This window comes from Exophiala mesophila (assembly GCF_000836275.1).
Source record: "Exophiala mesophila strain CBS 40295 unplaced genomic scaffold supercont1.2, whole genome shotgun sequence".
NCBI lineage: Eukaryota > Fungi > Ascomycota > Eurotiomycetes > Chaetothyriales > Herpotrichiellaceae > Exophiala > Exophiala mesophila.
In genome coordinates, this window is record NW_015622505.1 from 529,714 (window position 1) to 554,376 (window position 24,663).

Sequence of the window (24,663 nt, forward strand, 5' to 3'; positions counted from 1 at the left end):
TATGTGGCTGTGGCGGATCGAATGCCAACAGAATCTGTCACCGGTCCGAGCATGAGTCTCCCAGCAGCCATTCCGATCCAGAAGCCAGAGGAACAGAGCCCAGAGTTGTAAAGGCTCCCATGATGATATCGCGATACAAAGGTTACAATCCAGCCTGAGATCGTGGCTGCATTTTAGTTAAGTAGATGTTCATGGATGATTGTGAAGGTAGAAACGTACTCTCAGTTCCCACATCCGCCAGGAAATAAGCAGCGCACATCCAGACCGAGGGCTGCTTTACGATGACTGCTAGTTGGCTGATATTGGTCTTTCCCTCTTCAGATTTCTCTGCCATGTACTTAGCGGCATCCTCAGATCGAAATGCTGAAAATAAGATAATGATCTCGAGGACAACTGCTATGGACTGTCCATGCACTCCATGTCAGACGTTTCATATGTTATGATGGGTGAAAGACCCTACCAAGAAGAAGTACCAATCATACCATGGCCGATGAATCTTTGAAAGCATAGTGGATGCTAGAAATGGTCCTAAACTTGCACCGAAGGAATATGATCCATGAAGAACTCCAGAGGTGGTGTTAGCATTCTTCATTCCCGCTGCCCACGCACACCATGATCCATCGAGAAGGCCTGTTCCAACTGCACCAATGGCGGAGGAGATTAAGACAAGAATAAAAGGGGGTTGGGCGCAGATGAGGCACACAGAGCTCAATTGGCAGAACGGACCCAATATTGCAATACCCCTCTGGCCAAACCGCATATGGACGTTGTGATTTGCAAACGCTGCCAACAGATAACCTAATGGCATAATCAAGAAGAGAAAAGAGACATGAATGTCGTTGAGACCGTAGAAGCGTTGGAGCTGAGGAATCATGACCCCAACGCTCGAATTGATAAGCCCCATGACCAAAAATGAATAGGATGCCCCCACGATTCGAGATGTTTCCTTGGGTAGAGGCCTGCTGGATTCCTCTCGATCTTGGCCATGGCTCGAGGTGGCAGTCTCCGAATCATGGTTTCTCCCATTGTTGATTACTTCGTAAGCAGTATCAGCAGGTGTTTGGCGGGTGTCATTCCGACTAAGGAGGGGCTCATTTTCATCCCTTGAAAGCATATACATCTTCCGTAGCTTTGGGGCTCAGGTTAGGTAATGCATGGAGGTAAAAGGTGAAGCTCGAATAGAATTTAGATCATGAAATCACATACAAATGGCGGCGGGGATGTAACACATGTCACGTGACATTTACATTGCCAAGTTTCTCCCCAGAAGCCATCATTCTCTTCATCGTGTCTCTATTATGCACTTGAGAGATAGATAGCCCGGCCAATTCGTCAATCTAATTGAGTTTAGTCCTAAGCACGGTAGAGAACCATTGCTCCTGGAATCATCGAAGTATCAGTACAAAGTGCAGTCCTCCTCTTAGTTCTGTGTGAACTGCTTTCATCAACGATGGCTGGCATTTCTTCTTTGTCGACATGCCAACTACAAAGCGTCTGGGTTCTCCACTACTCGTCCGCCCTGGTGGATTCTGGGAACAAGTTACCTCTCGTGTCCTCAGACTTTCTCATCCTTTATCGCAAATGGCCGAAAACGTCGAATAAGAACTCTCGCAGCACGTTGATCAGGCAGCACATTATTCAGGCGGGTCCAGCTAGAGGTCCTCACGTCGACTAACTCTATATATATGACTCCACCCCTTTCCCAGTTGTCCTTTCTTTCTGTAATTCCAGTGATGCACTGGTCTATTCTTTGCCGAAGATCAAAACAGACACATTTCTGGTCCCCTGCTGCTCGACGTTGGATTGATTGGCTCGAGAGCTGTTAGCATATATGTCTGCCTCAATTCATTCAGGTCCAACTTCAGCGAAAAGTGCCTCTTCGGGGGATAGTCTCAAGCGTGAGAGTGACAACTCAAGCTCTACCCAATCTGGCAGCCGGAAAAGACAGAAGTCCGGTTCCCAAGACGAGGGGCATGGACCAACGGCCCTGGCCACAACATTTGGCGTCGAAATAGAACTCGTGTTTGCCTTTCACAAGGACGCCTTGCAATCTGTTCTAAACAAGTATGATATCGACGCCGACATTGTTGAGAAATTCACTCGAGAAGAGCACCGCACTCTACTCAGGTGTGGGCAACATTCACCTAGTGCCTTCAAGTGTCGCTCACGGTATCCCACGTGGGCATTACATGTTGGCGAGAAAGATCATATCATCGCCACAGATCCCGAAACCCTCACAAAAGAAGCCGTGTGTGCTAAGAGCGCACCGGGGAGTGCGAAAACTCACCTTCGGAGATATGTACTAGAGCCACTGTTGATCGCCAAAGGTTGCCTTAACAATGCAGACGTGAATTGTAACGTTATTGGGTGGATGGAACGTGATCCTACCGACCTGCGAGATCTTGAACTAGCGAAAATCCCCTTCCCTCGCCATTCTTCCGGTGTGATGATTCGCCAGGGTGATATGGATTATTCTCAGTGGACTTTGACGAATGATTTTACTCTCATGGGTGCTTTGCCGTCGCAATTGAAAACAGAACTGTCAAAGAAGTTTCCCTCTATTCCCAAGAAAGCCATCGAAGATTGGGATAGCTATGGGCTAGAGTTGATTACGCCCTGCTTCCAACTCAAGGATAAACAACTTGCTTTTGCCGAAATCCGGAAAACACTCAAGGCCCTCGAAACCCCATGCACCACTGCGTTCGGTTCGGTCTGGGCCAAGTTGCACGTACATATTGGTTTCGACGTCCAGAAGCCTGAAGAGCTGCCGATCCTGACTTTGCAACATCTTGCATATATTCTCCTTCAGCATGAATACTACATTTCGGACTGCTTTCCCAGAAGTTGCTCAGGGGAGGATCCTCATTTGTATCCGGACTATGTTCCACCGCGGTCGAAAGCCCCACATCTAACAAGGCGTCACCTTCCACGAGGAAGGACTGTCCGCGACGAGGATGAGCTTGAGGTGCTGAAGGTTGAACGAGAATATACTGGCCTGGCTATCCACTCTAACGCCATGTGTTTCGCCGAGGAGACAAACTTCGAGCTAGACCACGAAGCCACCTTGGATAGGATATTTGTCGAGCGCGGCAACATCTATGAATTGATCCATTGTTTGCAGCGAGGTTCTGATATCATGGTCGACAGTCCATTTCGAGGGTACTTGTACAATTGGGCAAACCTCTGGGCATTTGCTAGGGACAAGACGTTGTTGAAGCCTAAGAAGCCAACTATCGAATTCCGTCAGCATGATGCTACCGTGGACTATATCGAGATGAAGCACTGGGTCACCTTTCTAGAAGCCATCGTGAGAAAAGCGGAAGAAAAAGCGCGACAATCAACTCGCTATGGAACTGATGAGCCGTTGGATCCTACTGAATCGTACGCCAAGATCCAAGGAGCAAAATATCCAGAACTCAACGCGGACTGGCCTATTAGGAGCATGGAACGGTTTTGTGTCGACTTTCTAGGATTACCAGTCAAGGAGGGCAGGTATTGGCAGAAACGACAGGTCAGGTACAAGAATGATAGACCTTCGTTCCGGATACCACAGAAATAGATGATGGTCTTCCAGGCGCCACAGGTCTGGAGGTGATTTGGTATTGTCGCTCGGTCTCGGCCGAACCCAAGCCTTCAAGTGGATGCCGCGTTATCCGGCCTAAGTAGTAGTTGCATCATTCTGAATTTTACGTCGAATTTTAGACAATTATCATACTGTATGTCTAGAGCTTCACGCTTGTTGAAACCAGTCATTGATTAGTGATGACAAGGACCTTTTTGGACACTAATAACGCTTCTACCCTGTTAAGCATCCTTCGGAAGCAGGATACCATACAGTGTCAAGCCCGCGAGATATCCTCGCGGGACTTCAAGCATTAAGCTTTACGAATGAGCACCTGGTCACCATTAGGCTCGAACAGTCGAAACCAGCAAAATGTGACGGCCCATGATGATAATCGAAAACCACCAGGAGCTAGCCCAACCACAAAGGACAGAGCAACTCATGGGCAGAGCGACGAAGCACTCGACACGACTTCAGATCTGGAGGATGGCACGCGAGCAAAAAGGCCGTGTTCCATGGACTCGGCACAACGCCGGTCTTCGAGTTTCGTTGATGAGGGAGATACGCTAGCCCGCCGAAATTCACATGAAATCTTGGTTGAGAATAAGCAAGAGGCGCCAGTAACATGGTCATCTCTTCCCAAAAAGGGGCAACTGATGGTCCTGACCATTGCTCGGCTCTCCGAACCGCTCACAAATGTTTCGTTGGCGGCATATATGTACTATCAGCTACGATTCTTTGACCCAGATGCTTCAGACAAGGTCATCTCTGGTCAGGGCGGTATGCTCACAGCATCATTCGCGGCCGCTCAGTTCCTCACTGCAATCTGGTGGGGCCGCGCGGCAGATACATCGTGGATTGGACGAAAGCGAGTGTTGTTGATCGGTCTATGTGGTACCGCCGTAAGCTGTATCGGCATTGGGTTTTCGACATCTTTCGCACAGGCTCTGTTCTTCCGTGCCTGCGCTGGCTGCCTAAATGGCAATGTCGGGGTGATGAGGACTATGATCAGTGAGATTATTAAGGAGAAGAAGTATGCCAACACGTTCCAGTTCAAGCGGGAAAATCGCTAATGTTTCAGGTATCAATCTCGTGCCTTTCTGCTACTGCCTATGTGCTTTAACATTGGTGCGTTCCTCGCAGATTCTGTAGAACGACACGCTGACCGGTAGACAGGGGTGGTCATTGGGCCTATATTGGGAGGTTTCCTGGCGGATCCAATAAACTCGTTTCCTACTGTGTTTGGTCCTGGATCGAGCATCGGAGGAAAGGAAGGCGTGAGGTGGATGACAGCGTTTCCATACGCTCTCCCCAGTGTCGTCAACGCTATTTTCATCTCCACATCGGCCATCTTCGTCGTGTTTGGTCTTGATGAGACGCATGCAGCAATGCAACATAAGCCAGATATGGGTCGCAGACTGGGCAAGTGGATATGGCAGCGACTTTTCAATCGAAAGAAGAACGCATCGTACGACTATATCCCAATCGTTGACCAAACCGAGCTACGAGACTCATCGAGTTTTGCCGTATTGGATGAAACCTCGCACGCACAGGACGAGACGTCAACGACGCCAAACTCAAATCAGGAAATCCGAGAGCCCAAGTTTTCTGTCCCTTTGAGAGAAATATTCACGCGGAATGTGGTCTTGACGCTCGTTCAGCACCATCTTCTCGCCATGCATGTTAGTGCCTTTAACGCTCTCATCTTTCTCTTCCTCCCAGCTGCGCGCTCCGACAATAAGGATGCGCATCTCCCTTTTCTCTTCACTGGCGGCCTCGGGCTTTCTAGCGAAAAGGTCGGACTCGCGACAGCCATCATTGGAGTTATCGGTTTCCCTCTTCAGATCCTGATATATCCACGAATGAATGCCAGGCTGGGAACATTGCCCAGCTATCGAATCTTTCTCCCGTTCTCCATGCTGGCATACCTCTTAATACCCTTTCTGGCGCTTCTCCCGAATCGAGGATATGTGACCTGGCCAGCCTTGACCGTCGTCTTGGCACTTCAGGTTGTCTCCAGAACGTTTGCGCTGCCAGGGACGACATTGCTCGTCAATAACTGCACTCCTCATCCCAACGTCCTAGGAACCATTCATGGATTTGCTCAGAGCGTCTCTTCCGGGGCGAGGACGATTGGTCCAACTGTAGGGGGTTGGGTACTCGGTTTAGGGCTTTTGGGTAATTGTGTGGGTGCGGTTTGGTGGGCTTTGGCAGTCGTTGCTGTGATGAATTGGTGCTTGTTATGGGTCATTCACGAGGGAGATGCTGGACATAGCGCTGTGGCTCGTCCATGATAAGGCAGTTTTTCTGGATACGGTGGACAAGTTGGCAGCAGAAGCCAATGGGCGATGGGAGCCGAATTCTCTAGAAGTAATATCATAGAGCAACAGACATTCTGGACCCGATAAGCATAATTTAAACTCACAATCATCGAGCTTGTATCTAGAGCCAACCAGAGTGCCCGGAGAACTGGCTCGGCCGTATTTGGCGAGGTGCCTAACGATCGCAGCGTGTGCCACGATTCAGCTCCGAGCAGGCAAGATTGGCCATGGCCGAAGGGGAAGGATCTCAATTCAGGCCGACCTAGTAGGACTCCGACAATCCGCTGGAAGAACGGGAAGTATAAACTTCTCGGTCTATGCTTTGGCCAGTTGAAATCCTTATCGGTCCTTCCTTTCTCGAGCATCCATTCTCCCAGGAGTCAATTCCAATCGATGGGGCCCCCAGGCTGATAGAGGGAGAAACAGCAAAGGCGGTAATTGAGGCCCAATTGGGTAGTTGGGACTTTTCTGCACAACATGGTGATCTACGAATACCGAATACCGAGACCGCGGTAAGTTCAACGACTACGGAGTATGGAATTGATGTACAATCTTATCAATCCCCCAACAGCTTTGCCATATGGATGTTCGGGGATGCACCCGGAAACCATATCTACAGGCGTAAATGTCGACCTTTTTCTTGGTGCTTCTGATTAAACAACTGCTTCTCACTACATAGAATAGAGGCATGATGTCATGACTGACGGTGCTAGAATAAATTTGCGGTTAAATCACCAAGCTATCGTGCAATTGCTGTCATAGATCTCGCATGTGTAAGTCATTTGTCAATTGATGATTCTATCTACTTGCGCAACCGTCGCAAGAACTGCAGGACAGTCGTGGCATTTGCTGACTTGACGTTCGCGTAATTTACGGCTGCCGGTTTCTGATAATGCGCGGATCCTAGGGCACATTCACCGATTCGGCAAACACTATGATGAGGGGGTTGAAGGAACTAGGGAAGTATTATGGGTGGTTCCATGCTTCTAGGTTCAAACGGGTGGAACGGTCACATCGAACACTGAGAACTTCGGTGTTTGGTTGTCAATTTGTGCCCGAGTATGGAAACTGTAACTGTACAAGTACCCGATTGAGGGCAAATAATGATCCAGGCATTCTTATATGGTGACGAAGGAATGATGTACTTACGTTGACTTACCTCTGATATGGGAACTTCTCGTTCTAGAATGAGGAATGTTCTGGCGAATGCCCCTCGGCCCCTTCCTACCCACACATAGGTTCAATTTCAATATGTGGTACGCCTAAACCTCGATCAAGCTCGCGCAAGCCACCTACTGCGCTGCAGGTTTATTACAAACCCTCGCTAATGCGCCTTTCCGCCTGGCTTGGTCTCGTATTGGCCAGGTTCCCCCCTCAACAAACTTCAGCCGGTGCCGTGTCTCGTTCATCTTGGGTGGCACGGTGCACAAGCATCTCTTTGACTCTCAAATATGTGTGGAGTCGTAGCGAATGGAAATGGCTGTGGATCGGAAACAAATACGCTACAATGCCCCTATGCAATGTACGACGGGCCAACTCATATTGATCGGATGTGAGAATAGAGGCCTGGGGCTGGCCTCGCCTCTCAGGCATATCTAGTTCTCTCAACCCAACGTTCCAACGCCTGCTCGAAGTAATTTGGCTTTCCTTTATCCTGGCTGCTCTGCGCTGGGCTGGCCCCTCAACGTTGTCCAATGATTTGAGACGGTCAATCTGCTGCTGTCATCGGTCTCAACTCATTGTCATTCCCGCTGTGTTGCCTCGAGGTGAAGAGATATATATGATCCCTCTATAAGAATGTGGGACTGTCCGATTCAGCCTCTCTAAAAGATCACAGAATCAGCATTGTCACCACTTACGGACTCTGGAGGAGAGACCCAACTAGCGACCAGTCATAATTGAAAATCTACAGAGCCTCATAACTGAAACTCGACCTTGTGTTTCCTCAGTAGGAGCCCGACCGGACGGCATATAGAGCGAGGGTCAATCAGGAGCTGTGGAGGTTGAGACTGGAATGGGAGGAATGAGGAGGCATCGGGAAAGTGGCGGGTCGAGGAGTCGCTCGAGTATGGATGCGGTTATCTCTTCTATCTCTGCCACGAGCCTCGACTCACGCCAATACACGCAAACACCACCTCAACAGCATGCAACACCACATATTTTCACATTACCCATGTCACTGCCAGTGCCCACAGAAGCAATACCAATTTCTTTCCATGAAATATACAACTACGGGCCAGATCATGCCTGGCAATCGGAGAATTTCTACGATCCGGGCCTTACTATTGACCTGAATGTGACAGATGTTCGTTTGAAATCTGCCCCCTTGTAAGATAAAGGTGTTGACATGTACAGACGTTTCGATCAGAAGACGACTTTTTGCCTCACACACTTGATCCGAGCGTTGTCCCGGGTCCAATGGATTCACCACTGGATATTGGATCCGAAGTTCTGATTGGCACCGAAGCTGGGAGCCCAAACATTTTACGCGAAGACTCGCGAGAATCTGTCTGTTCGAGTCACCCTAGTACAAACAATCACAACCGCACCTTTTGTGAAGTATGCGAGCGGGACAAAAAGGAGGTGTGTATCCAGTCGACGCCGATGGCTATTTCACGGACCTCCACTGACCACGGTCTTGGTCTGACCTAAAGCAGAGAAGGAAGGAACAAAATCGCAAAGCACAACGCAATCATCGACTACGGAGTGAGGCAAAGGTGGAACAATTAAGAGCAAGGCTACATGCACAGACCGAGGAGATAGCGGCATTAAGAGAGATGAACAGGCTGCTACAGCTCGACCTTGACGAGTGTCGAAAGTCAACTGAGGAAAGGGCCGCTTGAGAAGTGTGGCTCCTTGGAGTCGTTGGGAATGCTCTGACAACTATCCGCTGGAAGGCAGTCGAAATTCAAGGCGACGTCAAGCTTGGACCATGGTGACAGCGATACCGTTCATCTCAGTCTCCCGCTTACTAGGGGTCTGCGGGGACGTCAAGGAATCAATTGGCTGGTGACACACCAGAAGAGATATTCACATGTTAAGGCGTTGGAAGTTCTCGATTCGGAAACAGGGTTGAATGGGCCAGGGCCAGGGTCGGCGCAAATAGTCGGTCATGGGTACACCCAATTGAGTTCATTTCGAAGAACCTTCCATGTATCGAAAACCAATTATAAGCTGATGACTTTGGCAACGGGTAGCACGTGTCGAATCGACCGAGATGCGGAAAGTCTCAGTTTGAGCTGGAGAAGTTCACTGGCACCTGTCTGACCTAGGCTGTCTCCGCAGCAGAACTGGACATGAGAATCGTTTATATAAAAAACAATTGACCTTGGAGTTGATCATGTATGGATACTCAAACCCCTGCAACGAATTGCATGACTCCATAATTGATGACAGGCCCCACTGCTTGATTTCAACCAAGAATGAGAACGCTCACGGCTCTATGATCTATACCTTGGCCTTGCAAAATATATCAGAATGCCATTTGAGCCTACAATTTCCTAGACAGAGAGTAGGTATATATGGCGTTATAGCATTGCTACGGCGTGGTAGGCACGAGAGAACAAATGCCAGAGAACATATATGATATTGATCAATGCATCCAACTCGAGACCAGATAATTTCTCATAGTCTATTGCTCTCCAAGGCTAGCATTTAGGCTACACCTTACGATTGAGAGTTGCATGAACAGTCTCCTCGAAGAGAAGTCGTGGCAGGTCAATTGAGCAGTATCCAGACTTTTTCTAAAGGTCTTCTTCCCTGACTTGTTAGTAGGCTAAGAGTGGATGTCACTGCTGCCTGCCGTGCCTGCCGTGCCTGCCTAATCATGTTGACACGTGCGGGGAAGGTGGGGGTGAGTAACACGGTCGCGTTCGGGGCAGGCACGAGTGGCCACGCAAAGAAGGCGCAACTTCCAAAAGTGCATCATCAAAACTTTCTGCCATTTCTCGCCGCCTTTTCTACATCGCCTTTTTGCCTCGATCATTTTCATTGATTCTACTGGTTCAACCTCGACTCTTTCCACTCATGTATCCTTCGATCTCGAACGTATCGCCTTATGCCATCTGATGATCTGCATGCTGTCAGCCTCACGCGGCCATGGACACTGGGCTCGAGCCCACGGCGAAACGCCGTAAACTGAGTGACATCCCGCCCGATGCCTTATCAGCCACCAGCGCAGCCTGCTCATCTTCACCCACCCTCCTTACAGACCTACCGGAACCTTTCCAGTCGCAGTACATCGTACTGGCCCGAGCCGAGTGCCCAATACTCGTCGGCTTCGACGCTTTCGAATCGTCCTATGATTATCCTGCGAAAGCAGCGCTCGATCTTGCGATCGAAGATCTCGATCTCGCATCGCCGTACCGGGTTACAGTCAAAAAGTCTCCTCGCGCGAAACTCTCTCATATTCTTGAGATAGCGGCTCCATCAGCTAAAGACCTCCAAGTGCTTGAAGACAGTAAACATCTATCTTCTGTTGCGAGACACAATGGGGGCACGGCTTTACCACTCGCCTGTTTCGCGGCGACTGTCAGCTCACGCGACAACCAGCACTTTCTCCAGATCCTGATTCTTTGGCAAAATACCGCACAGCTGAGAGATAAGATCGATTCAGAACTGTTTGATGTGATGGATCACTACTGTCCTGGCTCGTCTGGCCGTTCTTTGCAACCCGAACCCTGGGATCCTCGACAATTTTACGACAATGTCCACGTTCCAGATAAATCAGAAGCAGCTTCAGCCCAGATAAATATTCCTTTCCTTGTCTCTGACTTGTATCCCTTCCAGCGAAGGGCTGTGCGTTGGCTTCTGCACAGAGAGGGGGTGGAGTTGCTTCCAAACGGAGATATAAGCCTGATACCAACCTCGGAAGACGCCCTCCCTACCGGTTTCGAATCCACAAAACTCGATGGTGGCAGAGATTGCGTCGTCAACAAAGCTGTTGGCATGATCTCCACAGAATATGAAGTCGTACGCAACTTTTATCGCAGTGTGCGTGGCGGTATCCTCGCGGAAGAAATGGGCCTCGGTAAAACTTTGGAGATCATTTCGCTGACCTGCCTTCATCGGCGACGTGATGATGTCGCACCTCCTCCAGGTCTCAGATCATCCCGTTCCACGCTGATCATCACTCCCGTGACGATTCTTGAACAATGGAAGCAAGAAATTAACAAGCACGCTCCAGGACTGAGGGTCTACCACTATCGCGGCGTCAGTTCTTTTAAGAAAAGCCCTGAACAGGTCATGACGCAACTTCTCGAAGCTGATGTCGTAGTTACGACGTACAACGTTGTCGCACGCGAAATTCACTACGTCCAGGCAAAGCCAGACCGGCTGCTACGGGGTGCCCAACGTCCGGAACCTCCGAAAAGTCCCCTTACCCAGATCTTCTGGTGGCGAGTCTGTCTGGATGAAGCACAGATGGTAGAAAGTGGCGTCTCTTCCGCTGCGCAGGTTGCAATGCGTATTCCGCGCCATAACGCTTGGGCTGTTACGGGTACACCACTTCGAAAGTCTCACAAAGACCTTTTCGGCTTGTTTCTCTTCTTGCGTTTTGAGCCATGGAGCCAATCCGCAACTCTGTGGCAATATTTGGTTGACCACCATCGACCCATGCTCCGGGATGCGCTGAAACAAATTTCTCTACGACATACGAAAGATTTTGTTCGGGAAGACTTACGCCTTCCCCCTCAAAGTCGACACATCATCACGATCCCGTTTACCCCTATTGAAGACCAGCATTATACAGAGCTTTTCCGAGAGTTATGTGAGGATTGTGGCTTGGACAGCGCAGGCGCGCCTCTTACAAACGACTGGGATCCTGACTCGCCAAAGGTCATAGAGAAACTGCGTTCGTGGTTGTCGCGACTTCGACAGACATGCCTTCACCCGGAAATTGGGCACCAAGGCTGGAAGGCATTGCGCCGGCCAGGTGGGGTTCTGCGGACCGTTGAAGAGGTTCTTGATGTCATGATTGATCAAGTTGAAGGCCAGGTCCGTACCACTCAACGGACGTGGCTCATTGCAGCCATCAGAAGGGGCCAAATGAAAGAAAATGCAAAAGAGACTCAGCAAGCCCTGCAAATCTGGCAAAGTTCCTACAACGAATCTTGCATTATTGTAGACGAGTGTCGCCGCGAGTTGGAGAAGGAAGCACGCTCGGGAAAGGAAGCAGTTCAAGACGAGAAACCCGACGGCCAGGAGGAGGATGAAGACGAAAACAAGCACCTGACAACTTTGAAGCTTCGATTGAGAGCGGCCCTAGAGATCAAGCACGTTTGTACCTTCTTCATTGCCAACGCCTTTTTTCAACTCAAATCATTACAAACCCCTGACACCGAGGAATACTTCGAGTTAGAGAGGCAAGAAACACAGACCTACGAGGAAGCAAAGTCCATTCGGGGTGAACTCCTTGCAGAAGTCCTTAAGTCTGCCAACAAATTGATCACTGCGGTCACAACTAGAGCTGCCGAAGATCGTACCCAAATTCCTGAGCTTTTGCCGGTGAAAGAATTGACGGGCATTGAATCCCGAAGGATCATCGACAGGATCCATGCTTTTGCCGAAGAAATGAATAAACAAGCCGCTCACTTTCGTGATGTTCAAAAAGTCATGATGAATTTTTTGGGACAGGCCCTGCTTGACCAGGATGAAGGAATTGAGCTACAAGGCGATGAGTATGAGACGTCCACAAGACAGCAAGACGAAATGTATGCTTACATGGAGGCTCTGCGAGCACTCCTTGCTGACCGCAATGAAGCCATCACTGGTCAAGAGAACTATCTCATCCGGCAAGAAATGAAACAGTTTGTCCGGCTAGCCAAAGAAGGCGGCGGCCCTGCCCCCGCGCTGATGATCAAGCTGCTGGCCGAGCGAGAGCTCAACCGCGTGGATTGGAAAAAGCTCGGCAGCATGCGCGGCCTAATTGGTGAAATCAGGAGTCTCGTAACATCTCTCGAATGGCAGGCAGGATTGGGAGACAGCCGTGCGGATCATGAACTGAGTGTCATCAATCCCATTCTAGTGACAGTCTCTGAGCAGACCAATGTTCAGGCCAGGTCTTTATCGAACCTCGAGCAACTGGTCAACCAGATACGGGACGCGATGAACGGCCGTCTGGAATTCTATCGCGCCCTACAGAAAATCTCCGACACAGTCGCGCCCTTTGAAGAAGACAACGTTGGCAAACCTTTGAATGAAGTACGATACCAAGAGTTCATTCGTGACGAGACTATATCGAAGGACAAGGTCGACACTCTGACTACCAGGCTGCGATACTTGATGCATTTGAAGACAGAATCTCAATCGGCTACACCAAGAATTTGCACCATCTGTCAGTGCGACTTCGAAGTCGGGACTCTCACCGTATGTGGACATCAGTTCTGTAAGGACTGCATCTTGATGTGGTGGGGACAGCACCACAACTGTCCTGTGTGCAAAAGAACACTAGGTCTGAAAAACTTCTACGACATCACTTACAAGCCAGCCGAGGTCGCTGTCCAAGCCGAAACATCTCTGCAGAAGAGCTCTCTCACGGGAGTTCCAAGTGAGCGCTCGCTGAACCAAACAATCTATTCTGATGTCAGTGTGTCTATGATGAATCAAATCAAAGTCATAGATCTACCGGGAGTAAGCTACGGCAGCAAGGTGGATTTTCTATGCCGCCATCTGATCTGGCTGCGTCAAAACGACCCGGGCTCAAAATCTGTCATCTTCTCGCAGTATCGAGAGTTTCTAGGTGTCCTTGTCCGTGCTTTCACAGCATGCGGGATCCAGTTTGGTCGTATCGACGACAAGGATGGGGTGGAAAGATTCAAGGCTCAACCCACGGTGGAATGTTTCCTCCTGCACGCAAAAGCTCATTCGGCTGGTCTGAATCTCGTCGTCGCCAATCATGTTTTCTTATGTGAACCTCTGATCAACACGGCCATTGAATTACAGGCAATTGCTCGTGTACATCGTATCGGTCAACAAAGAGCCACAACGGTGTGGATGTATCTTATCGCCGACACGGTAGAGGAGTCAATCTACAAAATCTCGGTCAGCCGTCGTCTCAGTCATCTGACTAGCCGTCCTAGGCGTATCGAGCTCAACGGACAGGAAGGAGAGTCGGTGCAAGAGACGGCTTTGGACATGGCGAATTCGATCGAGCTTCAGGAAGCAGATCTATCAAGATTGTTTGAGAAGCACGGGAAAGTTGGGGGGGAGATGGTGGAAGCGAGCGATCTCTGGCCTTGTCTGTTCAGCCGCGTCAAGAAGACAGAAACCGTCATGGCTGGCGTGGCTGGTGAGGAAGCAGGGACCGAAGTTGGACGTTTTCTTCGAGGGGAGGCTGCGATGAACCGAAGACAGTAAGACACGAGGACATTTTGGACTTTATGACTCTGGGTTCTGGCGCTATACCATGCAGAACCTTGTAGATATGCTAGATACCCTATTTCGTTTTAGATTGGTTAGAACAGAGTAGAAAGCATGCGCACTTTAGTATTGGCAACGTGGAAGAATGCCATATACTAAGTATGTATACATGTGTTGTCATATGTGGAGAGAAGATTGCAGTCGATACGTGATTTACTTGGCCGTATATATTATACGGTGGGGTGTTTGACATGCCACGTCAAACTCAGTTTCAATGCACTTGGGAGGCCAGAAGGCTTCCTCCGCTTGACGCGGCTGCGACTGCGACTGATTGAAACGTGTCTGTCATTCTCTCTCCAAAGTCATCTTCATCACCTCGACAATCTGATTCTCTCGCCTCTCAACTACCTTTTGCACACCTTGATACTCCCTACATTCAATCTAGCCGCACCGCACTCTATCGATTTCTCCCACACACAACATGAACCACTACCCTGAGGCCTGGGGCAGAGTGAGACTCCAAATCGGAAACTGAATCATGGGCATAGCTAATCTTGAACAGCCCAGAGACGATGTTTACGGTCCCTATGACCACTCCCATCTCCAGTCATCGATGCCTCAAACACATACACAGTCGCCGGCCGTCACTGGAACCTCAGTCATTGGAGTCAAGTTCAAGGATGGAGTAGTTCTTGCAACAGATAACCTAGGTATGCGCTGAATTACCTTCTAGAAGCCAACGGCCAGCTAACAATTTCACAGCTTCGTATGGGTCTCTGGCAAGATTCACAGATGTCAAGCGCATTCGGTCATTCCCACCTAATACAGTCATCGGCTTTGGAGGAGATGTATCAGACATGCAATACTTTGACCGACTACTCATGTCACTCGATATCCGCGAGAATTACCTTTCATCTACCGAACACAGCCTCAATGCAAAGAACCTGCACACATATCTGGCCAAGGTTCTCTACAAGAGACGGACGGATTTCAACCCACTCTGGAATCACTTGCTAGTGGCAGGTTTGGATGAGGAAGACCAACCTTTCCTCGCCAGTGCTGACCTCCTTGGCACCACATTCACCAGTCCATCACTCGCAACTGGCTTCGGAGCACATTTGGCGCAGCCGCTCTTGAGAAAGCTATTCCCCGAGGACGAAGCCAGTGTCAAGGACGTCACACGAGAACAGGCGATAGATACTGTCAAAGCAGTGATGAAGGTCTTATTTTACAGAGATGCGCGCAGCAGTGACCAGTACAGCATTGCCGTTGTGACCAAGGAAGGTGTTGAGTTGAAAGAGAATGAAAAGCTGGAGGGCCAAAGTTGGGCATTTGCCGACCAGATTCGTGGCTATGGCACACAGGTGAATTAGAATTGATTGTCGACTCAGCTGCTCTCAAGACAAGACCCGAGGTTCTTCGTCCATTGAATATTGTGCCTGGCGTATGGAAAGAGGCAAGGTCCCATCGACCGAAAACAACAAAACAATCAGCAAGATGTTTGAGGCCAGGATGGTGGCCCTATTACGTCGAAATGTTGAAGCGGCAACTGATTAGTGGAAATACTAGTCGAAGCCATGGCCGTGCCTAGATTTTCTGCCTGGGAGTCATAATGCGAGTCAGGCATTAGTGTGTTCTGATTATATTCCGGGGCGGATCTGATTTGACCAGAGTCTGGTAAAGGATCGAACCAATGAGTCAGAGATCCAGGCAATGCAACTTGTACCACACTCCAAACAGTAGATGCACCTATTGTAGTATGAACAGCGCCGTTGTGCTTAATACATGGTGTCCTATGGATGAGTCTGGAAGCCAAAATGACGTCGCAGATCTTCACCAAATGGAATTCCCAAAGAGGAAATGGAAATCAAATGGTGTCGGACAAAAAAGTGCAGGCGCCACCCTCCATACAATGACAGAAAGACTCAAGTACTTAGACGTCCTTCACTTCTTTTCTCCTCGACCACCACCCTCAAGTTGGTTCCACGGGCTGGGACGTCAGTCTTACTCTTCTGATACTCTCTTTCATTTCTCGTGAGACAAGTTTCCAGGACTTCCCAGCGTTGAGTAATATTCCACTCGGTTCCCCTCACTGACAGTCTACTCTCTTTCTCTCTCGCCACCTTCCTCCCTGCTCTGTTCGTCCACCATGGAAAATCCAGTGGCTCCGACGACCTCGGAAAGCAACCGTGGAGCGAATAGACGCAGAAGAAGGGGCGGTCAACGACAAACCCGCCCACAAGCACAGACACAGCCTCTCGATCAGACACAACAGCCGTCCAACCCAAATCCTCAACCTCATCCCCACATCGTCGGCGCAAGACCGTTTGGCGGCCAGCTCACAAGACTACACGGTGATGCACCAGCATTTATCCCAGCATCTCTACCTCCTCCCTCCACATTGGCCGCCCCAGCACCACCCGGAAAATCCAATCGAAACCACCAGAGAAAGACCCCCGCAGCCTCTCGACCACACCCGCCCGACAAGCCTCAACCGAGACGGGGGTCAATAGCACGCTCGACGGCGCCTGACATTGTCACTAGAATCCACGAAGACATCTCGCATAACGTCTATGAATGTGCCATCTGCACCAATGAAGTCAGTCGCAACTCCAAAATCTGGTCATGCAAGACATGTTGGACTGTGTTCCATATTGGTTGTATCAAGAAATGGTCCAAGAATGAAGGGTCGGCGGTTCACCGTCCACCGGGCCAAGATGATGATGAAGCTCAAGTAGGCAAACAATGGAGGTGTCCCGGCTGCAATCTACCAAAAGATATCACGCCTACATCCTACACCTGTTGGTGCGAGAAAGAGATAGACCCAAAGACCATCCCCGGTCTCCCTCCTCACTCGTGCGGCCAGACTTGTGGCAGAGAGCGAAAGTTCCCAAAACCATGTCCCCATCCTTGCGACCTTCTCTGCCATGCTGGTCCTTGCCCGCCCTGCTCTGCCATGGGGCCAAAGCAAAGTTGTTTCTGTGGCAAGGAGGAAACTACCCTACGATGTCTAGAAACAAACTACGACTCAGGCTGGAGCTGCGGCGCTGTTTGCGGTGATCTAATGCCCTGCGGCCAGCACACGTGCCAACGACCTTGCCACGAGGGCCTTTGTGGGGCATGCCCTGTAGAGGTCAACGCTCGCTGCTACTGTGGCAGAGTCGAAAAGATGCTCCAGTGTCACGATCAGGAGGAAGAGAAGGAGAGCTCAACATGGACAGGAACTTTTGATTGCGGCGGGATTTGTGCCAGGGCTTTGGATTGTGGGGTTCACACTTGCCAAAAGTCATGTCATCCACACGAAATGGCCACTCCCCATTGTCCTCGATCTGTGGATATGGTGACACACTGTCCCTGTGGGAAAACCGCTCTCGTCTCACTCAAGACTACCCCACGGCAGAACTGTACCGACCCGATACCCTGTTGCAAGGAAGTCTGTGGACGACAACTAAAGTGCGGTCACCAGTGCTTGGACAAGTGCCACCCAGGAGATTGCAACCCGTGCTCTCTGGAAATTGCGACCACTTGTCGCTGTGGCCGCAACCAGTTCAATGTGATTTGTCACGACAGAATCACCGAACCCCCTCAGTGCAATCGATCATGTAAAGCCACTTTGAATTGTGGCAGACATGACTGCGGCGAAAAATGCTGCACGGGGGACCGTAAGGCCGCGGAGAGACAGGCAACTAAGCGGAAGCTGAAGACTCTGGATGTGTTAACTCGAGCTCTCGATGAAGACATCGAAGCCGAACACATCTGTACTCGGGTTTGTGGTCGGAAACTCAAGTGTGGCAACCATACATGCCCTGATCTGTGTCACCGCGGACCATGCGGCAGTTGTAAGGAGGCTATATTCGATGACATCTCGTGCACCTGTGGTCGAACCGTCCTTCAGGCGCCGCTTCCATGCGGGACACAGCCACCACCGTGCAACTTCCCATGCAACCGAAGCAAAGATTGCGCACACCCTCAGGTGGCTCACAATTGTCACTCAGATGATGAGGAATGCCCCAAATGTCCTTTTCTGACCGAGAAACAATGCCTGTGCAGCAAGAAAACACTCAAAAACCAGCCGTGTTGGCGAGCCGACGTTCTTTGTGGACTGATCTGCGGCAGGACCTTGAAATGTGGATCTCACCAGTGCCGGAAAACGTGTCACAGACCTGGAGAGTGTGAAGATGCTCAGCAACACTGTCAACAGGAGTGCGGCAAGGCCAAAAAATCGTGTGGACATCCCTGCGAGCAGACATGTCATGCGCCGTCTGCTTGCAAAGAAGAAAAGGCGTGCCCATTCAAGGTTATGATCACATGTGACTGCCAGCGGAAAAAAGAAGAGGTCCGATGCAACGCCCGCGCTGGGATGGCCGAAGCATCGGGTCGTCAAAACTCACTGAAATGCGACGATGAGTGTGCACGACTGGAACGCAACCGTAACTTGGCACGGGCTTTGCATGTCTCAGATGACCACACAGATGATCATGTTCCATATTCGACGACCACACTCACCATGTACCTGGAAGATGTTGCATGGGCGCACAAGCAGGAAGCAATCCTGCGAGTCTTTGCTGCCGATGACCAAGAGAAGAGATACCGATTCCCACCAATGAGGAATCATCAGCGAGCGTTTATCCACAGCCTTGCCGAGGATTTTGGGTTTGATGGGGAAAGTCTCGATCCAGAACCGCACCGACACGTACTCTTGTTCAAGACACCCAAGTTTGTCTCGGCTCCGATGAAGACGCTTGCACAAGCTGCGCGGATCAAACGACCACAACTTAACGTCTCGGCGCCTGTCCAGGCTACGAAACCGCCAAAACCGGCGGATGAGGCGAGGTACGATTACAACGGACTGCTTCTGGAACAGCCAAAGTTCGGGCTGACAGAAGATGAGGTTCACCGGGTGATTCAAAAGACAAGCCCAACCATGGACTTTGATACTATATTCTTGCCAAACGATCAGGGGGTGGCACTGCTCCTGTTGAATCGATGGGAATCACCTACACAACTGACAGGTCTCTTGAGCGAGATGCGGCCGACAGTTGCTGAGGCCATCAGCAAAGATAGTCTTGCTTCATCGGTGACGCTGGCGATGTTTGATTTGTCTGGCTTGGAGCCGAAGATAGTGCATCAGGCTGGCAAATCAGGCGCCAATGTGGCCCACGGGTGGTCTCAAGTGGCAGCAAAGAGAGCTGCTCCAATGCAAGCTCCGCAGATCAAGCCTGTGGGTCAGCGACCAATCTACACAGTATTGGGCAGTCGACTTGCAGAAGCGAAAAAGAAGAAACAGGAGAATGAGGAATTGCTCAGGAGGAAGATGGCTCAAGAAGAGGTTGTTGATGATTGGGAAAAGGAGGCTGAGCTGGATGAGGGTGGCGGCGACGGTGGAGAAGCAGAAGCGAGGACAGATGGTGGCTTCGGCGACGATACAGTGGGAAATAGTGTGCAGAAGGTGTGATACACATGATCACAGAGATAGACTAAGTACTCGTTGACAGATGGCTGTGGATGGTTGTGGATGAATGAATGAGCTCGGTGGCTGTGGCAGTGCAATGATTTCGTGGGGGAACAAGAAGCAGGTGTGGTGGCGTGCGATGCGTGGCAGGTGCGAATCCCCAAGGGCGGAGGGGCGCTCCTGCCCCGGTGCGCCCTAATGCCCCTCCATGACGTACAGTTGCTGCCCCTCAACGGCTTCTCCCAATGACGTTGTTACAGGCGTGACAGTAGCTGGGGTGCTTGCATTGACGTGCTTGCAACTACATCCTTGATCAGCTGGCGGTGGGTAGGGCAACATAGTCTATCTTGTATCAAGGTTCATGCTACTGATGTCCTGTAGTCAAACTGAGGCCGAGCGGCTGCAATGTGGAATGATCTAGGCTCATGGGACTGTAATCCGTCGTTGCTGCTGTGAACTAAACCTCTGTCGGCCCTGGTTCCTTCCACCTGTCCCTGAATGTTCAAGTGACACAGTCGTGCCTTCCTTCCAACGAGGATTCTACATATCTCGATCAACTTCTCTGCTTCTTTTGCCCTTCATTCTCTTGTCTTTTCTTCTTCCCTTGTTCCTGACCGTCTGTCCAACCACTCAAGCATCCACTGTTCCCCTTTCTAAACCCTTTTAACTACACTCATCTCATTCCCAAGTTCCCACAGTCCTCCCCTGATCAAACTATGGATCAACTCAAGGGTGCCTACGATAGCTTCACTGGAGGAAATCGCCAACAAGATGGTCAAGCACCTGCCGAAGGTCAACAGGGAAGCTCGAGTGGCGGTGGTGGCCTTCTAGGAGGCTTAGGCGACAAGATCAACTCAGCCGCCGGTGGTGGTCGCGAGAGTGAGAAAAACGAAGACTACTTGGACAAGGGTAAGTCATGGTGATCTCCTCTTGTTGGGTCTGTGACTGACTAGGTGTTGGTGTCGTCTAGGTGTCGATTTTGTCCAAGAGAAATTCCTCGGTCAAGGACCTCAAGACAATGAGAGTGCAGTGGAGCAAGCCAAAGATGAACAAATCAGTGATTTCATTCGAACACAATGTAAGGATGGCCCAATCCGGTGATTCACCTGCGGCTGATCATGATATTCTTTGATTCCAGACAAGTCAACCACTGGCAAGGACTTCTTCATCAAGGACAAGGACACAAAGTTGGGCTAGATCTGGTCAGTAACATTTGTCAAACAGGCAGATGTCGTGGATCGAGTCCTGAATTGAGGGCTCTAACAATATCAAGCATTTGCTAGATTGAACCAAGTATGATTCGAAAGTACGCTCTGCCACCTAGAGAATGAGATTTCGTCATTTTGCATGTGTTCCTGACGAGTATTGAGCTCAACTCATTCGCGGTCTTGCTAGATCTCCAAGATATCTTGCGGACTACTGACCGTTCAAATATGTGAAGCTCTTGGTGTGTCTTGGATTCTCCCCTCGAGCCGTTGGTACAGCCATGGACCTCGGCATATATGGAATGTAGGCTTCGGTGACTTCTCCACACTTCGGGGTCACTGCTGTCGCACTTATACAACAACTACTATCGTATCATCGCATAAATCTCTCCTCCAAACATAGCACGATTAAACTAAGTCGAGAATGCAACATAGTCCTTGTTGATCCTTTGAATCTACTACTACCTCTACTCGAATACTCAAGCAATTGTCTCCATTTCCACACACCCATCATGGCCAAGAAAATCACTTTATTCGTAGACATTGTGAGTCCATTTGGCTATCTGGCATACTACATGTTGAGAGTAAGTCCCCCTCCTGTTGAAGCTACCCAACTCTAGGCAATCAAACTAACCAACCTCCACAGACATCTCCAATCTTCCAAAACGTAGAAATCACATACGTGCCGATCCTGCTCGGGGGACTGATGAAACTATGCGACAACCGACCACCCCTCATGATCCGCAACAAAGGTACATGGATCAACACTGAGCGACTCCGCTGGGCACAACAATTCAACATTCCCATGGCGACCACCGTCCCCGAAGGATTCCCTAAACCAACTCTCCACCTCCAACGATTCCTCACGGCCCTCAACCTGACCAGGCCAGATTTACTCCCCACGGCGCTCGACGCATGCTACAAAGCCCTCTGGACCGACCCCACCGAAAGTAACTTGCCGGACGTCAAGGTGTTTGCTCCCATCGTAGCCAAAGTCATCGGTGAGGATGTCGTCAAGGACTGTGTGGCTAAAATGGCCACGTCGGATGTGAAGAATGAGTTGATGGCTCAGACCGAGCGAGCTGTCAATCTCGGCGCGTTTGGGATCCCTTGGTTTCAATGTACGAATGAATCGGGGGTGGAGGAGGGATTCTGGGGGTTTGATCATCTTGGTCAGGTCGTGCGCTTTTTGGGGTTGGATGGTTCGTTGGATCAGAGAGGGGAGGTGAGGGCGGTTTTGTGATGGGATTATGGATCAGGAGAGAAGAGGAGAGGTGATGAACAAAGTTACTCACTTATCAGTACTATGTGGAATCATATACCTTGTCCTGTGTAGGGTAAAGGGTGTATATAACAGGTTTGGGAGGAGTGACTATCTACCTTACCTAGGTAGGTATCTAGATGCGTAATGACATGGGATTATCTGTACAGAATGTAATCCTCTAATCTGTCCGACTTATATCTACTGTGCCTGCTTGATGCAAGAGGAATCTCAGTCTAAATATAGATATATGTAAATAACAACAGGTCAAATCAATACATGAAGAGACCATTCATCCTAGTGTTGAATCTCCCAGTCGTGACTTAGTTTCTTCATTTGCTGCGCTGTATCGTCAGACACAACACCTCGTGGAAACTCGTGGATCTGTTCGAGTGTACCTCGATTGGATTCTCCTGTACTGATCTCCTATCCTTGTATGTCGTCAAGTGTAAAATCATGTCGCATCGCCCACCTAGTGAAATCCGGTGGCGAAGGGAATTCAATGTAAGGAAAGCCCTCCAAGCTGCGTCGTGGTCAAATGGCCTGGTATGGTGAACCTGATCAGCAAGACATGTCCGGGACTGTCCGGTGGTAGCCTTGGTCGGAGCTGTCAACAGTGAGACAGAAAGCCATCCAATATCTTGGGAATCATCAGCGTTCCTCTCAGCCTATCTTGGTCACATCAAGCAGTCCTTGTTCTCGCTTGCCGTCTTCACCTTCCAGGACGATGAAATCACCCTTATTCAGCCGTCGAATCCATTTGCTCGATTCACCTCTTGCCAGGATAAAAGTCAGTCGAGCACTGGCTTGGTCCATGGCCGAGAATGCCGTGCTTTGAAGAGGGGTATATGTCCATCTTCCAAACGCCCAGTTCAGCACATATAGACTCTGACCTTCGGAATCGACAGCAATACTCGGTTTGGTTGCTCCCGTGGAGTCTGGTGGTGGTTTTGAAGATAGGACAATACCCTTGATGCGGTAGACCTCATCCTTGGGGGCGCTGAGGAGGAGATCCTCGAAAGAATCCAAAACGACACCTTGTGGAGGCCGCGAGGTGTCGGCATTGTTGAGAACCACCGAGAGAACTTCGACTTCATCCTGGTGGTGATCATCATGGTGGTCATGTCCGTCATGTCCGTCATGTCCATGTGACTTGTCCAGGGCGCCGTGGCCATGTTCCGCATTGATTTCAATGGCCCCTCTCAACCCTTGCTCCCGTACCAATGCACCGTCAATGCCCATGACGAGTTCCACGTCCACCCAACCTCTTTGACTCTTGACCCAGGCGATCTGGACGTCCAGGTCTCCAACCCGGTCTAGCGCATCTTCAAACATCCGCTCATCTACCAATTCCCATTTATTGAAAACAATCAGGTCGGTATACTTGGCCTGCATCTTGGCCGTGTAGCTGGTATCGTCGTAGCCCTTCCAGTTTTCCACATCGATGACACTGATGACGCCGTCCAGAATGAAAGTGCCAGGATTCTCACGAGCCACCCGGTTGACCTCCATGGCCAGGGTGGCGGGAAATGCGGACCCAGAAGTTTCAATGATGATCCTGCTGGGACTGACGGTATCTCGAAGTTGGAAGAGGGCATCGCTTAGCTGACCCACCAGGTTACAGCAGATGCAACCATTGAGAAGTTCTCGCACGCCGGAAATGGAAGCCGAGCTGGCGAGTTGAGAGTCGACGGCAAGATCGCCAAATTCATTTTTGAGAAGGGCAAGCTGTTGCTCGAGTCTTAGACTAATGCACGTAAAGAGGAATGAATGGGTGAGAGGGGAAAACGACTGACCTTGTAAGACGTGGGAAGTTGTGGGATGAGATTCAATATCAAGGTTGTCTTGCCACTGCCCAAGAACCCAGTTACGATTGTCACTGGGATGGGAGGCATTTTGCGATAGGGGGTGGTGAAGTAAGGAAGAACTGAGCTCAAGAATTTTATATGCAAGGTATCTAAGATACTGTAGGTATATCCGGTGGGGGCGGGGAGCGGATGGATGCTCGAATCTTGTGCAGGGTGCCTCAACAAAGTATATTTGGGAAGCAAAGCAAGGAAGGTCAGTTGATGTGCGACGAGAAGAGTACCTTGAACCGAAGAACCTGTTCAAGACCTCCAAATCTTATATTCTGGGTTCGAGTCCAATGTCCATTCGGAACAAGATGTGAGGTTTGCCAGGTTGGGAATCTTGGAAGCCAAGCTGCGTTCCACGGATTTATATTTCACTGGACACGGAGGAGTATTAAGAGCATCTCCTCTACTTTCGCGTAATTCAAGCACAAGAGAATATGGTATGCAAAAGAGAAAGACTCGAAGATTGATATCATCTGATAGAATTGAATCAACCCTTCTGACGAAGAGAAGGGGACCACCTCACACCAAAACTATTCTTCTAAAGTGTCTATTTGAATGAGTGTGCGATAACATTAAGGAACTTTTCTCTCCTCCTAGGCCACCTCTCTTGTGGCCTTGTCAAAAGGGGCTCGATGGGAATCTTGCACC

General features: G+C 50.0%; 8 protein-coding genes across 8 annotated transcripts; 7 read left to right on the forward strand and 1 right to left on the reverse strand.

Annotated features, from left to right (window-relative positions):
- Nucleotides 1-3,722: 3,722 nt before the first annotated feature.
- Nucleotides 3,723-5,959, forward strand: PV10_02117 (uncharacterized protein). Its single transcript, XM_016366399.1, has 3 exons — nt 3,723-4,595; nt 4,644-4,690; nt 4,739-5,959. Exons 1-3 carry the CDS (start codon nt 3,889-3,891, stop codon nt 5,854-5,856), a joined length of 1,872 nt encoding a protein of 623 aa, XP_016225917.1. The 5' UTR covers nt 3,723-3,888; the 3' UTR covers nt 5,857-5,959.
- Nucleotides 5,960-7,951: 1,992 nt separating this feature from the next.
- Nucleotides 7,952-8,968, forward strand: PV10_02118 (uncharacterized protein; the record flags this gene model as incomplete). Its single annotated transcript, XM_016366400.1, has 3 exons — nt 7,952-8,188; nt 8,239-8,466; nt 8,538-8,968. 3 exons carry the CDS (start codon nt 7,952-7,954, stop codon nt 8,724-8,726), a joined length of 654 nt encoding a protein of 217 aa, XP_016225918.1. The 3' UTR covers nt 8,727-8,968.
- A 900-nt stretch (nt 8,969-9,868) lies between these two features.
- Nucleotides 9,869-14,362, forward strand: PV10_02119 (uncharacterized protein). The gene has a single exon (XM_016366401.1). It carries the CDS (start codon nt 9,982-9,984, stop codon nt 14,236-14,238), a length of 4,257 nt encoding a protein of 1,418 aa, XP_016225919.1. The 5' UTR covers nt 9,869-9,981; the 3' UTR covers nt 14,239-14,362.
- Nucleotides 14,363-14,571: 209 nt separating this feature from the next.
- On the forward strand, nt 14,572-16,029 carry PV10_02120 (uncharacterized protein). The gene is made up of 3 exons (XM_016366402.1): nt 14,572-14,752; nt 14,804-14,951; nt 15,004-16,029. Exons 1-3 carry the CDS (start codon nt 14,723-14,725, stop codon nt 15,612-15,614), a joined length of 789 nt encoding a protein of 262 aa, XP_016225920.1. The 5' UTR covers nt 14,572-14,722; the 3' UTR covers nt 15,615-16,029.
- A 361-nt stretch (nt 16,030-16,390) lies between these two features.
- Nucleotides 16,391-19,696, forward strand: PV10_02121 (uncharacterized protein; the record flags this gene model as incomplete). The annotated part of the gene is made up of 1 exon (XM_016366403.1): nt 16,391-19,696. One exon carries the CDS (start codon nt 16,391-16,393, stop codon nt 19,694-19,696), a length of 3,306 nt encoding a protein of 1,101 aa, XP_016225921.1.
- Nucleotides 19,697-20,409: 713 nt separating this feature from the next.
- On the forward strand, nt 20,410-20,890 carry PV10_02122 (uncharacterized protein; the record flags this gene model as incomplete). Its single annotated transcript, XM_016366404.1, has 3 exons — nt 20,410-20,602; nt 20,664-20,771; nt 20,832-20,890. The coding sequence occupies 3 exons, from the start codon at nt 20,410-20,412 to the stop codon at nt 20,888-20,890; spliced, it is 360 nt and encodes a 119-aa protein (XP_016225922.1).
- A 520-nt stretch (nt 20,891-21,410) lies between these two features.
- Nucleotides 21,411-22,141, forward strand: PV10_02123 (uncharacterized protein; the record flags this gene model as incomplete). Its single annotated transcript, XM_016366405.1, has 2 exons — nt 21,411-21,482; nt 21,545-22,141. The coding sequence occupies 2 exons, from the start codon at nt 21,411-21,413 to the stop codon at nt 22,139-22,141; spliced, it is 669 nt and encodes a 222-aa protein (XP_016225923.1).
- Nucleotides 22,142-22,349: 208 nt separating this feature from the next.
- PV10_02124 (uncharacterized protein) lies at nt 22,350-24,280 on the reverse strand. The gene is made up of 2 exons (XM_016366406.1): nt 23,956-24,280; nt 22,350-23,887 (listed from the first exon to the last, which is right to left on the reverse strand). Exons 1-2 carry the CDS (start codon nt 24,052-24,054, stop codon nt 22,823-22,825), a joined length of 1,164 nt encoding a protein of 387 aa, XP_016225924.1. The 5' UTR covers nt 24,055-24,280; the 3' UTR covers nt 22,350-22,822.
- Nucleotides 24,281-24,663: the final 383 nt, after the last annotated feature.

What these genes read in the sequence shown, in the direction of transcription:
- PV10_02117 (XM_016366399.1), top strand. Translation starts at nt 3,889, where the DNA reads ATGAGCACCTGGTCACCATTAGGCTCGAACAGTCGAAACCAGCAAAAT. An exon ending in GAGATTATTAAGGAGAAGAA is followed by an intron (nt 4,596 to 4,643) that starts GTATGCCAACAC and finishes CTAATGTTTCAG; the next exon opens with GTATCAATCTCGTGCCTTTC. An exon ending in GCCTATGTGCTTTAACATTG is followed by an intron (nt 4,691 to 4,738) that starts GTGCGTTCCTCG and finishes ACCGGTAGACAG; the next exon opens with GGGTGGTCATTGGGCCTATA.
- PV10_02119 (XM_016366401.1), top strand. Translation starts at nt 9,982, where the DNA reads ATGGACACTGGGCTCGAGCCCACGGCGAAACGCCGTAAACTGAGTGAC.
- PV10_02120 (XM_016366402.1), top strand. Translation starts at nt 14,723, where the DNA reads ATGAACCACTACCCTGAGGCCTGGGGCAGA. An exon ending in ACCCTGAGGCCTGGGGCAGA is followed by an intron (nt 14,753 to 14,803) that starts GTGAGACTCCAA and finishes AATCTTGAACAG; the next exon opens with CCCAGAGACGATGTTTACGG. An exon ending in TCTTGCAACAGATAACCTAG is followed by an intron (nt 14,952 to 15,003) that starts GTATGCGCTGAA and finishes ACAATTTCACAG; the next exon opens with CTTCGTATGGGTCTCTGGCA.
- PV10_02124 (XM_016366406.1), bottom strand. Translation starts at nt 24,054, where the DNA reads ATGCCTCCCATCCCAGTGACAATCGTAACTGGGTTCTTGGGCAGTGGC. An exon ending in AACTTCCCACGTCTTACAAG is followed by an intron (nt 23,888 to 23,955) that starts GTCAGTCGTTTT and finishes CTCGAGCAACAG; the next exon opens with CTTGCCCTTCTCAAAAATGA.